Genomic DNA, 15,461 nt, shown 5'->3' on the forward strand with positions numbered 1-15,461 from the left:
GATTTCTGGTCAGGCCACATGACTGGGTTGTGGGCTCAATCCCCAGTAGGGAGCATGCAGAAGGCAGCCGATCAATTATTCTTTCTCATCATTGGTGTTTCTCTCTCTCTCTCTCTTTCTCTCTCTCTCTCTCTCTCTCTCTCTCTCTCTCTCTCTCTCCCTCTTACTTCCTCTCTGTAATCAATAAAAATATATTTAAACATAATAATAAAATGAATTCATTAGCAATTATAATATATCATAGGTTCTCCATACATGGATTTTCTCCCCTTCCCCTTTCCTTTTGAAGGAATGTGTGTCATGTTTCCAAGGTTATTGTTTCCCTTGCTATGATACCATGCTGTTATTCTTGTATGGCCAACCAAAGATTAAATAAAAGTACCATAAGTCTGGAGAGACATATAAACTTGGAAGCCAAAAAAATAAATGCACTTACCATGTTTGAACAAATGAGTGCTTCTATGCATGAGGAGTCCAAGGCAAATTTCCCTGCTCTCCAACCAGTCGAACATCCAATGGTCCTTGAATTTTGATGTATTTCATTGTCCTAAGATAGAAAAACTTTCTAGTCCCTTACCTTAAATCTAACCACATGGTACTCCTTCTTGGATATTTGTCTCATTCACCTCATTTTCATTTCATTCCTTCTTTCTCTAAAATCAGAGAAACAAAAATAGTCTCCGTGGCAGAAGTCTATAAAATGTTAAATTACTGGAACCTAATCATTGTAGGGTTTGGCAAAATCAATTGGATAACAGGATTTGTGCCCAAATGGCTTTTTTTAAAGCATTTCTGGAAAAAAGTAAGGTGCTGATTTTCATCCAGATCAGATGCAGTGATTAAGGTCATTTGATCTGCAGAAGCCAGGCTAGCAGGCTAGTCCGAGCGTCTTTGCCTTAATAGACCAGATAATGCTGTGATAAGACTCTCAAATCTATTAAACAAACAAACCCACATACAAACAAACAATAGATGTCAGAAAGGAAGTCTAGGTCCAGAGAAAAAGAGTTTACAAAAGTACTTGAGCAGATGGTCAGGGTCCCAGCCAGCCAGCTGGTGCCTAGGATTTGGCTCTAGTTATTGGATAGGGCAATATTTTACTAGGACTCAAGAAGAAGGAAGAAGAGTTAGCAGCTTACACCCAGGCCAAAAGTCCCAACCCACAAATGAGACAATTCTAGAACATTGTTCAAGGAGATCACAGCTCATTATTCACATTTAGCTGCTTTCCAACACATCTTATCACAGAGACAAATGACAAAGAGACTGGATTCATTTTCTCATTCTTTTTAACAGATGGTATGGGCGCCTGAGAAACAGAGCTCTCAGAATCATGTCCCCGATCTATTAACATCATCACAGACATGTTCAGATCCAGCTTAGGTGGACAAGTGGTAGTCAGGATCAAGTAACAAGTACACTTACATAATGTCAGCTGAGCTGAGCCTTTATGAGGGGGGGATATATGAATTGCAGACAAAATATATGATTGATTGACAATCATATTTGTATTTATTTATCTTTGGCCATCTCAAAATATGTTCTAGGATATATTTTGTTAGGTAATATCAAATTTATAAGAATTTATATCCTATATAATAAAAGCCTAATATGCTAAGTGTCTGGTTGACTAGTCGGCCATTCAACCAATCAAAGTGTAATATGCTGATGATATGCTAAGCCTGCTCAACCACTGTCTATGACGTACACTGACCACCAGGGGGCAGAGAGTTGACTGTTTGACCAGTTGCCATGACGTACACTGACCACCAGGGTGCAGACGCTCTGACTGGTAGGTTAGCTTGCTGCTGGGGTCCAGCCCATCAGGACTGAGTGAGATGGGCCGGACACGCCCTGGGGCCCTCCCGTGGTCCCTCCCTGGCTGGCCAACCTCCCACATCCCTCCCCGGCCTTGATTGTGCACTGGTGGGGTCCCTCGGCCTAGCCTGTGCCCTCTCAGAATCCAGGACCCCTCATGGGATGTTGGAAAGCTAATTTCAGCCCAATCTTGCAGGCCAGGCAGAGGGAACCCACTGGTGCACAAATTTGTGCACAGGGCCTCTAACTATATATATATATATATATTGATTTCAGAGAGGAAGGGAGAGGGAAAGAGCGATAGAAACATCAATGATGAGAGAATCATTGATCGGTTGCCTCCTGCACATCCCCTACTGGGGATTGAGCCACAACCCAGGCATGTGCCCTGACCAGAATCAAACCATGACTTCCAGGTTCATAGGTTGATGCTCAACCACTGAGCCATGCCAGCTGGGCAAATTTATATGAATTTAATATGGTATTTATTATTAAGCTTCCAGATCTACCCCGAGTACACTCAAAAGAATAAATTTATTGCTGTCTACTATATATTTTTTTAAATTATTGACAATAGTATAAAAAATCAATTCTTTACCATCTGATTGAAGTAATACAGATTACTTGTAGGCAAGTTTTTATTAAAATAAAAAATAGATGATAGGATATTTTGGGTGGGCAGATACATTAACTCAGACTCCAATTTCCTGAGTATTTTGATATCATGTCTTTATATTTTGCACCAAACTATCTCTAAAGATTATACATAACTATAGCCATTCAGAAGCAAAAGTGAGCTATTCCAGAATCACTCAGAGCTTAAAAGATATTTCATGTATATGTTTGTTTCTTTTATCTGAGTTACCTTGATTGGCTACTAACTTTAGTGCTTTAAATTACATAAATATGGATTTTATGGTTTGCCTAAATATAAATAAAATAAAACAGTGTTAGAGTACATATTAAACACTATGGAATATAATACAAATATTAATTAATTTAACTTTCACAACATTTGTATGAAGTAGATATATTTTTGTTAGTTAAAATTTTAAAAATTGAATCAGAGAAACTTAAGTCACTTGTTAATGGTTCTAAACTTAGGAATAAATAAAAGGTTGGGGACTCAGTTGCTTTGCCTCAAAAATCTGTACTTCTGACCATCACACCAAGAAAGTTAATACATCTAAGATAGTTAATTTCATGATTCACTACTTGTACATATGTATTATAGGAACAACTTCAGGTGGGCATACTAAATTCTTAAAATGTCTATTCATTTTTAAAAATTCATTTTAGAGAGAGGAAGGAGGAGAGAGAGAAAGAGAGAGAGAGATATCCATCAGTTGCCTCCCGCATGCGCCCCAACCAGGAATCGAACCCAACACCTCTTGGTGTATGGCCAATGCTCCAACCAACTCAGCCATGCTGGCCAGGGCTGTCTGTGCAATTTGATACTAACACAGGAAAATCATACCTTGGGTGGTTGGTGCTTTTACCAAACACAACTACCTTCTTTGCTGGGATCATTTAAGTAAACCAGTTTGGGCAGATAAATAAACAAGTTTGCATGAGAAAAGGTTTTTCAAGAAAATGTCTATATGATATACATAGGGATTTAAGACACGTTCATTCAGTGGGTTGTGAGACTACCTTAATCCCTGCCTGGTACAAGAGAGATTTGATTTAATAAGTCCCGATTTTCACTCTGTAAATAGAGTCAACCTCTCCTCACCTGGGGATTCCGAGGTAATGTGAGCCCCAGGCTTATCTGCATATTTCAAAATCATCAAGCACATTTCAGCTAGGGCAGCAGTCAGGTATTTCCCAAGGAAGATGCTTTAGCAAGAGAAAGCAGGAACTTAAATTAAAAATGTCTCCTTTTCCCTTTTTTATTATCTAGGAAAAAATCAAGGTATTCAAAAGTACTGTTCTATAATTCATATTGTTTCATATAACTATGATTTTTACTGTAACCATCAAAATACCCTCAAATATCAGGAGGATTTCTTTGCCATGGTTTCAATGCCTATAATTTGTAAGAATTAGCAATAAGTAATGTTATTAAAGCATTCCCTGATACATTAAACATTGACTGAAGCCCTAATACATGACAAGAACTATGCTAGGAAATAATAGTAAACTAATAATAGTAAAGTGAGAAATAAGATACAGGATACATCCATAAATGGTTTGGATTTTGAAAGGTTATGCAGACACAACCTCTCTCTTCCTCTCTCTCTCTCTCTCTTTCTCTCTCCCACACACACACACACACACACACACACACACCTTTAATTTGTTACATTGTAGCTGTTAGTTTCTCTCACATGTTACATTGTAGCTGTTAGTTTCTCTCACATACATTGTCTCTCATTTTATTTGTGTGTGTTTTTTTATATTTAGATATAGGTTGTATGTATATTATGCATAAATATAAGTATATGTGTGCATATTTGTGGTTATCTATACTAATAAAAGGGTAATATGCTAATTAAACCGAGAGACCTTCTGGACTTCCTTCCGGACAAAGCCATGGTGGTGGGGCCGAGGCAGAGGCAGTTAGGGGTGATCAGGCCAGGAGGGGAGGGCAGTCGGGAGTGATCAGGCCAGCGGGTCAGGGAGTAGTTGGGGGTGAACAAGCTGGCAGTGGTGCCAGTTGGGGGTGAGCAAGCCAGCAGTGGGGGGTAGTTGGGGGCAATCAGGCTGGCAGGAGGGGCATTTGGGGGTGAACAAGCTGGTGGGGGAACAGTTGGGGGTGATCAGGTCAGCAGCGGGGGAAGTTGGGGGCGAGCAGGCTGCAGGGTGGGAGCAGTTGGCAGCGATCAGGCCGGCGGGGGGGGGGCAATTAGGGGCAATCTGGCCAGCAGGGAAGGCAGTTGGGGGCAAGCAGGCCAGCAGGAGAGGGCAGTTGGGAGCGCAGCAGGGGGGGACAGTTGGGGGTGAGAAGGCTGGCAGGCAGAGTGGTTAGGTGCAATCAGGCAGGCAGACAGGTGAGCAGTTAGGAGCCAGCGGTCCCAGATTGCAAGAGCAATGTCCGACTGCCAGTTGGACATCCCTCAAGGGGTCACAGATTGGAGAGGGTGCAGGCCGGGCTGAGGGACACCTCCCCACACCCTGTGCACAAATTTCATGCACCGGGCCACTAGTATGTATATAAACCTATGTAGACACATATAAATGGAGACTGATGCAATAACATTATGTGCTAAAATTATCAATTAAAACCCAAACCAAAAAATGATAAGCTTTTCAGGGCAGGGAGATCAGGACAAAAAGAAAATTATTTGAGAGTTTTCCAGGGAGGACAGCAAGGGGCAGAGCATTCTTGTTGGGAGGAGAGGATGAACAAAGGTGGCGTTCGGGGAAATGTGTGCAACTTGGTATGGCTGGTCCCCAGGGTTTGAAGCAGGGGTTGGGAGTGATGAGGATGGAAATGTAGGCAGTGCTGGCATCATGACGTGCATGGGATACAAACATAAAGTGCCACATATATTATCTAAGGAACCATTTTTAAGAGAGACAAGGCATGGTTCTTGGTTTTGACCGAGTATTCTGGCAGCAGCTAATTATTCTGACCCGCACACTGCTTGGATCAGGAGAGCAGGAGTTGAGAGTCTGCACTAATGCTGAGGAGAGCAGAGATTTGAGAAATATTTAAGTGGGTGATACACAAGGCATTGTAATTAGGTCAACAAAAGGTTTGAGGGAGAGAGGAGAGCAAAAGATACTTTCTAGCTTTCTACCAGGAATGCTTGTATGGAGAGAGAGACAGGATTTCAGTTTGACTTGAACATTTTGAATGGAGACGCCTGCGGAAAGGTAGCGGGGCTTAGATGTCTAGTAGATCGTGAAATGAGGTGCACACATGACATGTAAGTGAAAACAGACGTGTATGATATCAGGCTAAATGCTTAGAGTGATGTCACTGGGGAAATATAGGATCTCACCAGGGTGATGAAATATACAGGGTGGGGCAAAGTAGGTTTACAGCTGTTTGTATTGAGAATAATCCAATAATCAATAAACTAAAATAAAATGATAAGCTCTGTTGACCTACTTTATTCCCCACCTTGTAAAATTCCCTAAGAGAAATAGAGTTGCATGGAAATTATACAGAAATCCACTTGGGACTGTCCAGTTATTCTAGTGGGAAGCTGCCTTAGACTGGACTACTGGGCATTTTGCATAATGGGATTCAAAGTTTCTATGTATATGGCTTCCTCTGGAACAAACTTTGGAAATAAACAAACCCTGGGCAGATAGAGATATATAGATATAAAAGCTAGCTGTGCAAATATGTTTAGACTCAATTAGACTGCTTTTACAGTCTTCACTATGCCTGCTTGGAGACACATTGCAAACAGATTGAGTACCTGATACATCGTAATGTGTTTATGAAGGGCTAATTTAAGGTTATGTTAACCTCCCCCAAGTCTATGCGCTTGTTATGTTTCTACACATTGCAATTGTGTGTATCTATCGATGCCAATCAACGTGGAGACAATTTCAAAGAAATATACTGGGATGGATCCCCTAGGCTCCGGGGATCAATGGTAGCTTCTCTCAAAGCTTCGGTTTGTCACTTTCCTCAGTGGCACCAACAGGAAACTGAGACATCTCAGTTTGCTCTAATTTAAATTAAACGCCCAAAGCTAAGTTGGTGATCACGTCTCCAGTGCTCACAAATTGAGGTTTCTGTCTTCTCCGGTGAGAGTCTTCAGTTCCAGAGCCTCCTCCGCTGTCAGTCTCCGGCGTGACTTTGAGCTCTCCTCTCCTTTCTCCTAAATGCCCATTTAGTGTTGCATAATTTCCTTAACTACCCGCAGTTCCCTCCAAGGAGCTTTATCTTGTTTTTAATGTCTTCCTGTTAAGCTCATTAAAAAACATATTTTAAACATTATACAATGGAATGGTTTATAAACGTGCATAATTGTGTCATTTTTCTTAAAGCAAGTGTTGTTTGAGATTATTATGCAGCATAGCGATGTTACAATAAGATTACACATAAATTAAAAAATTAAACTAATGTTAAATTATTGTGTTGATTCATATATGTGTGGGTTTTTGGGGGTTTTTTTGTGTGTTTTTTTAATCTCAACTCTGGAAAAGCAGACTTTTTTTTTTTTTTTTTTTTTTTTTTTTTTTAAATATATTTTATTGATTTTTTACAGAGAGGAAGGGAGAGGGATAGAGAGTTAGAAACATCGATGAGAGAGACACATCGATCAGCTGCCTCCTGCACACTCCCTACTGGGAATGTGCCCACAACCAAGGTACATGCCCTTGACCGGAATCGAACCTGGGACCTTTCAGTCCGCAGGCCGATGCTCTATCCACTGAGCCAAACCGGTTAGGGCAGAAAAGCAGACTTCTTATGCAAATGTGGGTAGAAACAAGGGCTGGAACAAAGGAAAAAGATAAATTATCTCCCTTTGAACCTCATTGTTGTTGTTTTTATCAGTAAAACAAAACACAGTTATCTGTAGCCAACCTCAAAACCTGGCTTTGCCCTGTTGCCCTCTCTGATGTTTCCTGGCATCTCCTTTGTCTTTCCTGAGGAACTCACCCTCTCCCATCTCTCACTAACCCTGTCATGTTTTTCCTCCAAAGCCTCTTACATTGAGCAATCAATTACTTCTAGTTCTGGTACCAAATCTGCAGTGCTTTTAACATTCATGTGAAAAGGTCCTATGGATAAAATTCTGGCTAGAACAGGTGATCTGGAATACTTAGTCTTGATTCCCAAAAGGCCTAAAAGATAGCAACATTGTTTGAAATTTTTTATTCAAAAATAAAAATGTTTAATAATGAAAAGCCCGATGCGTGAGGTTGTCAGCAGCGGTCTCCAAGTGCACTTATCTAAAGAGCCATGTATCTTGTCCAGGCCCTAGAGGCTGTTGCAATATTACTTTTTTTTTAGACGTTTACTTCTAAATATAACTTTCCCCATATTTCACAGAAACGTCAGTTACCTCTCTCCTCCTCATATTTATGCCTTTGTACTTACGTTGATTACCGAACTAAAGACATAGTCATCAGGAAGAAATATTTATCTGCCCTAAGCATTACAAGAGAAGCAGATGATTCATTCTGACACCTGGGAATGAATTTAAAATAACTGTAAATTGGAGTGGATAGGAAAACGGAAGCACACCACATAATTAAAGCTCCATCAACTGTAAGATAAAAACTAAGGTGGGTGACAGGCACTACTTTCCCTTTGTCAGTGTGTGCATAGCAATCCGTCTCCTTTCTGGGTACCCCCCTGCTGCTTGCCCTACATGCTAAACACCCTTGCAGGCTCTTAATTAAAGTAATTGCATTTTGCTTGACAAACTAGGATGGTTGTCTTCAACGGATTAGTCTTGGAAATAAATAAAAGTAGCTCTTTCATCCGTTTAAAATATAGAAATGTACTTTTTAACTTTGAAATAGATAGACCCAATAAATCTTGTCACCAAATTGGTCTATGAGCATAAACGTAATTCCAGAGAAAGCATTCTTGAATTATTTATCTCGGGCACTGAGTAAATATGTGTTGAATAGATTAATTACTAAAGTTACCATACGATCAAAACAATCATGAATGTGTGTATTGTATGTGTGTATGCAACATATATATTTATAATACAGCTTTTTGAATTACTTAACAAAAGAACTAAATCTATACTATTTTGAGGAATGGATCAATCATGGCTTTTCTGGAAATTATGGATCCTTTGAAAAACACGTTTATTAATGTTTCTGGGAAAATTAAATATATGAATGTGCATATATTAACACACACAGCTCAACTGCTGTGTGTGTGTGTGTGTGTGTGTGTGTGTGTGTGTCCCTTCCAACAAATTACTGAGGAAGAGAACTGTGCTACTACACTTTAGGCTTATAAAGTACATATGAACCAATGCAGCATCATCACTTCCCTGGTTAAGTCTCAGAAGGTACTGAAAATTAACATGGATAAAGCTTACTCCAAGGAAAATGAAATAAACCTGGGATGAAGGTAGTTTGAAGTGATAAATAAGTTTGGATCCTTGACCAAAACTATAATAAGCAGGCAGATTTTAGAATTTAAGCATGTGCCTAAAAATACAAGCGGTTTCCAAAAAAAAGTCCAAGCTAAAAATAAAAAGTGGGAGAATGAATTCTCAGAGACAATAGAGTGAAATCTAAGTGACAATAAAGTTAATTAAACGATGAAATGTTTCCTTTCTTCTTTTGTTCTCTCTCTTCTGTCTGTGTCTCTGGGTTCTCCTTCCTTTCTAATTTGGAGTTTGTACTTATTTTTAATACCTTGTATTTCTGTCTCTATCTATGATCCAAAAACTGTTTTCAAGCTACAAAGTTGAACTGAATTATCTAGCTTGCACCACCAGAAACCAAGTCTAACTTAATGTATTCTAATCAACTAAATGATCTTATAAATGATCAGATTTCAAACTGCTGACCAGTAGAGGCAAGAAGATTGGTTTCTTTGTACTTTTCTATGATCCAATTAATCCCTGGTAGAGCACCTAATTTCTCTCTCAAAAAACCCTGATCTCAATTTCCTTTTCATTCCTCAAATTTAGAAAGAACAAATCTCTAAGAAGACTTGGTTTATGTTATAGAAAAACACTGTAATAATTACAAGTGTTTGGGCATCAGGGTTTTGATTCATGCTATTGAAGTGGGATTCTAAGCCTTTCTGAGTGACAACAATTAAAACAAAATGTGCAGCTGATTTACAAGAGCAGGTTGTAATCGGTTCTAGTATCATAGTCTTCCAACTGAAATATTTTTATTCTATTACAGTATAAGATTTTCTCTTATGCGGAAAAGTTTTAAATACTATTATTGTAAATCATAGCACTCTAAATTCCTTTTGAATGATACAGATATTTTAATTCTAAAGCAAAGATCAATTAACATATTAATAGAAAATAACTTACTGTTATTTAGTTTTTTATATCAAAGACATAATTAGATTTCTTATTTCTAATACAAATAGTTACCTTCCTTCTTGGCTTTTTGACATATTTGCATATATGAAACAAGATTTACTCCCTTTACTACAATTTTTTAATATAATCACTGTTCAAAAATTCTTCAATTTTGTAAGACAACAAATTGAGACCCGACCAGAAATTTTGGCATCAGTATCTAGTAAAATCGGGTTTCTGTTAAAATCTGCAGTACCATGATTCTCTAGTCTCAAATCTAGAGTATATGTGAAATACAGCCACACCAATGTTTTATTTTCCAAGAAATGATCAACCACAAACCACACCAAATACATCATAAATAAATGGAAAGTGTAGCAAAATAAATAAACATAGTACAGAAGGTGTGAATGATGTGTATAAAAACCCTGCATACACAATCTAGGGAATAAAGGTTCAATATATAAATTTTGAGGGGCACAGCCCCCCAAACACTCAGCCGATAACAGTGCCATTTCATCAGGTTTGTTTAATTGCATTATGCAGGTAACGGGGGAGGGTGATTTTACATGAAGGAAGTACATGTAAAAAAATGTAAAGGGGGATGTAGGAAATCAAGTTTTGACAAGAACACTTAGGAAAGTCCAGTTTGAAGAAAAGCTTTCATGGACGTGATTGAAGGAAAAATACATTAGGAAAGATATACTCTGGCAAGTGTTTAAGCATTCTGGACTTCATTATGTATATTAAGGAGAATTGCTTAAGGCTTATGATCAAGAAGCTGCTATAATCAGAGGTGCTTCAGGTCTATTAATCTGTCAGTAGCATAGTTCAAGATCAAAAGCTAAAACATAAATCTCATTAGCAGTAGAGGTTGTTCAAGCTGGAAACATATCTATATGCAAGAGGGGATTGGATAAATTCTTGTTTTGCTCTGGAATGTAGGGGAGTTTGTCACAATTTAGTGTTTTTATATTGATACTGTGAAGGGCACTTTGTATTTCCCCCACAGACTAACCTTTTGTTTCTTCTGTCACAAATAGAAATAATAAAGAACCAGGATTCTTCCTGATTATGGCTTATTTCTTGGAATTTTGTAATGTTCTGCGGCTAGCAAGCTAAGTAGTATGTAAATAAATACAACATAGGAACAACAATTAACAAACATTCACTGCTTATTCTGTAGTTTGTTATAACTACATAAACACACATATGTACATATCTTCACTCAACGCTGATGTCTAGTTATTTGTGCAAATGCAAAAAAAGACAAATTGCTAATATGATTAGAGGTTGGAACTCGCTATTCATAATATGAACAAATACCCCAAAGTTCTACTTTTCTTTCCTTAGACTTTAATTTAATATAATTTTATTATGTGTATTCAACTTATTAATCAGTTATCATCATGCCGTGTTTAAGATTTATAATGTTCTCTCATAACACATTTACCTTTGAATATTCTATTGAGAAATCTCTCTCTCTCTCTCTCTCTCTCTCTCTCTCTCATTTTCTTCATTCTTTGCAGACACCATCCATCTTCGAGTACTTGAATCCTCCCCAGTTGGCACAGCTGTTGGAAGTTGGCACAGCTGTTGGAAGTGTAAAAGCAACTGATGCTGACACTGGGAAAAATGCTGAAGTTGAATACCGAATTATTTGACATCATAACTGAGAAGGACACACAGGAAGGCATCATAACTGTGAAAAAGGTGCACACCATCAGCATACGTTATCACCCGACTGTAGGAAGGAGAGATTTCAATATGTAGTCTCCACTCACGCATTATCCATTCAGAAATCTCACCATCGTGTTCAAATGTAATTTATATTGTGCATAGTCTGAGAAACATAAAGCCAAAGATCTTGGACATTTTGACCAAATGTTTTCTTTAATGAAACAAGAAACCTGAGATTTCACAAAATTTACAAGGCAAGTTAATATACAAGGTGGGGCAAAAGTAAGTTTACAGTTATTCATATGGGGAAATAACACAATAATTAATACATAATAATACAAGAATAAACTCTGAGTTTCACATACAACTGTAATCTTATTTCTGCCCCATCCTGTATGTGTGATTATATTTCTGAGCCACATTAATAAAAGCCTTCCATAATAATATTTTCTTAAATAAAACAGTTAATAGCTAGTAATGTCAATATATTATCACAGTTGGAAGCACAAAAAGTAGCATACCTTCTATCCAGATGTATGAAGTAATAATTAAGCTGCTAATAAAAATAAATAGCATGGATTGGAGGATAATTTAGTTGTTCACACTTTCCCTTCTGCTACATAAATTAAACTTTTCTGCCAAAATATGTTTATTAATATGGTTTAAAGGTAACTGTTGTTGTTTTTTTATTACAGAGTCAGTACCATAATTATAAGAAAAAATAAGACACAATAAAATTTAGATCCAATGAAATATCCTAAGCACTCTATGCATAAAGTGACCACCGTAGCACTGGTTAATCACAAACTATCCTGACATTCTATTGCACAGCCCAAGGTACACAACCACTTTTAAATGGACAGTAACAGCAAAGGGGAAAGCAGCTTTCTCGTTACTTTTCATGACTGGGAAGTAATAGTCATGCAGGTGGAATCTCATATAGCTGTTGAAAGTTTTATATTAGTCTTCAAAATTTCTTAAAGTACGAGGAGCCCATTAAACTGAATAGAAATATCACAACATAAATTTTAAAAGATAACTGAATTTTTTATTAGAAAAAATTAGCAATGGCCAACACTTCAACCCTCTCCCCGCCCCCCCCCCACACACAATCTATCAGCCTAATTTTGTCACCACCTTAGGTTTTAATCCTTTTTAATTTTTCCAAGATTTAAAATTTCATTTTCCTATGCTCTAAAGCAGCGGTTCTCAACCTATGGGTCGCGACCCCTTTGGCGGTCGAATGACCCTTTCACAGGGGTCGCCTAAGACCATCCTGCATATAAAATATTTACATTATGATTCATAACAGTAGCAACATTACAGTTATGAAGTAGCAACGAAAATAATTTTATGGTTGGGTCACAACATAAGGAACTGTATTTAAAGGGCCAGAAGATTGAGAGCCACTGCTAAAGTATCACACATTGAATATATTAAAAAGTAAATTTGAATCCTATTGATATGTTAACATATTTTAAATTACTTTTATTTATTTACAGTTAATGGACAACTTAGAACTCAATCATGCTTTAAAAATCATACTGTAACTTGGAAGGAGCATCTACTCCATTTTCCCTCACTCGAATTTCATGGTTTATTTTTTATTAAACAGCCGCTTGACTATGAGAGCCGAAGACTTTACACTCTGAAGGTGGAAGCAGAAAATACCCACGTGGATCCACGATTTTATTACCTAGGACCATTTAAAGATACAACGATTGTCAAAATCTCTATAGAAGATGTGGACGAGCCTCCCGTTTTTAGCAGATCCTCCTATCTGTTTGAGGTTCACGAAGATATTGAAGTGGGCACAATCATTGGGACTGTAATGGCAAGGGACCCCGATTCGACTTCTAGCACCATTAGGTAATTATGTGTATGTTTAAGATGAACAGAAACAGAATTGAAGTAAATATAGAGGTCGTGAAATTCTATTGAAAGCATTTAATGCACTGAAAGATAAGAGGGCCTCTCAATAAGTTGTACATAACAGTGTCTCTGTTTTGGGGCAGGGCATGCACAAGTTTCATAGTTCCCTTCAGTTCTAACCATGCTCCTGAGACCAAAACGTGTCTTGTATCGTCTGCTTGTTTCTGTAAGGCTTTTGTTGCTCTGATCCTTGGTATAGATAAAGGGCACTATTTTACTATTTCATCTGTATGTTTACAGTGCAACTAAATCACGTTATTTGTGCTTTCAAGTTCTTAAAGAATATGTGAAATTGAGAGGAGCAGTAAGTTAAAATATAATTATAACAGTGTTTCAATACAGTTACATTGTGGTGTTAGAAATTCCCCCATACTCCTGCCATCAAAGCAGAAGTGTTTTTTTGGTTGTTGTTTGGCTTGATCAACAAATATTAGAACATTCCAGGAAGACAAGGGTAATGGCACAGTTTTCTAATCCATTCATCTGCTGATGGGCACTTAGGCTGTTTCCAGATCTTAGCTATGGTAAATTGTGCTGCTATGAACATAGGGGTGCATATATCCTTTCTGATTGGTGTTTCTGTTTTCTTGGGATATATTCCTAGAAGTGGTATTACTGGCTCAAATGGCAGTTCCAGTTTTAGTTTTTTGGAGAAACGCCATACTGTTCTCCACAGTGGCTGCACCAATCTGCATTCCCACCAGCAGTGAAGGAGAGTTCCTTTTTTTCCGCATCCTCTCCAGCACTTGTCGTTTGTTGGTTTGTTGATGATAGACATTCTGACAGGTGTGAGGTGGTATCTCATTGTTGGTGCGGGGGGGAAAGGAGACATATGTACTACTATTTGTAATACTTTAAACAATAAAGAATAAAAATAAACAAATAATAAAAGAGTAAATGGCAGCCGGAAAACATATGAGATGTGATAAATGCAGAAAAATATGAAAGACTCAAAGTTTTCACTATGTCTTGTATCATTTTAAAGAAGTACAGATGTCTATATATAACACTCAGCATCAAAATGACTGCTCACCGTAAACTGTTAGTCTGTCATGTGTTTTGAACTTCCTGTGCTTCCCTAATTCCCAGCAGGCAGATTTTGCTTGCCCCTTGTTCCATGCGGACCCATCACGCAGGAGTTCACATGGCTGGTGGTTTCCACGTGCCCTGTCCTCTGCCTTCTACGTTTGCAGCAGTGGAATCGAGAGAGCCTCTGATTTTATGTGCCCCCTGACTCTGCAAATCTTCAATGAAGTCATACTTTATATATTAACATTACTATTTGATTTATATAATTTACCCAAATATTTTCTTCTTCACATGCAGCATCACAGGTTACATATTGTCAGAAGAAATGTATACATAGTAATCACATAGAACTCCCATCTGCCAGCATCACCTTCCCATAAATGCCTCTTCTCCAATCCATTTATCTTCATTGAAATTGCTGCATTTTTTAATTTTTTTTCCTTTGAAGCTTTTAAATAACCAATATACACATTTAATCTTCCTCTTTAAATACTTACCCAGCATTTTCTTGGCATAGCTCCCAACTGACTTTAACAGGCTGTGCTCTATGTTCCTGATTTTTAAATGACCTTTAAAAAGAAAAGAAATATAATATTTTAAAAGAGTTCAATTTAAATCTAGTTGCATTAACTGGCAAACATAAAGATATTTCTCCACACAATGAAATGGATTTATCATCCTCTTGTTGACTGATAATTATTTTATGTCAAAATATGGCTGTAGACTTTTGAAACAAAAAATAAAATATTTAACCTGGATGCAAGTATGAGGACCAGGAGAAAAGAACCCATTTATGTATCCTATGTGCAATAGAATTAATAACTGTATTGATTATTGACAGAGTCTGTACCATGAAGGTTGTTGTATACTTGAATTTATGCCACCATGATTTAGAAAATGCAAGTAAACATTCTTGAAAGACCATTGAGGTTAAAATTATTTTTAAAGAAATAAAGTAGCTTTATGAATGCAATGTAATTACAGGATGGATAATATGTATATATTATAAATTGTCATATATTATGGATCTTGAAGTAATAATCAAAGGGATTTACTTAAAATGTGTTTTGAAAATGA

The 15,461-nt window shown here is 37.5% G+C and overlaps 1 protein-coding gene across 1 annotated transcript in view; it reads left to right on the plus strand.

The window, feature by feature from the left end:
* The window catches only part of CDH10 (cadherin 10), a 68,606-nt gene that overhangs the window by 36,299 nt on the left and 16,846 nt on the right, over window positions 1-15,461 (plus strand). The window contains 4 exon segments of the mRNA XM_023752714.1: window positions 11,273-11,307; window positions 11,309-11,400; window positions 11,402-11,456; window positions 13,039-13,292. Of these exon segments, the coding sequence (XP_023608482.1) occupies window positions 11,273-11,307; window positions 11,309-11,400; window positions 11,402-11,456; window positions 13,039-13,292 (436 nt within the window).

This window comes from Myotis lucifugus, unplaced genomic scaffold (genome assembly GCF_000147115.1).
Source record: "Myotis lucifugus unplaced genomic scaffold, Myoluc2.0 scaffold_0, whole genome shotgun sequence".
Classification (NCBI taxonomy): Eukaryota; Metazoa; Chordata; class Mammalia; order Chiroptera; family Vespertilionidae; genus Myotis; species Myotis lucifugus.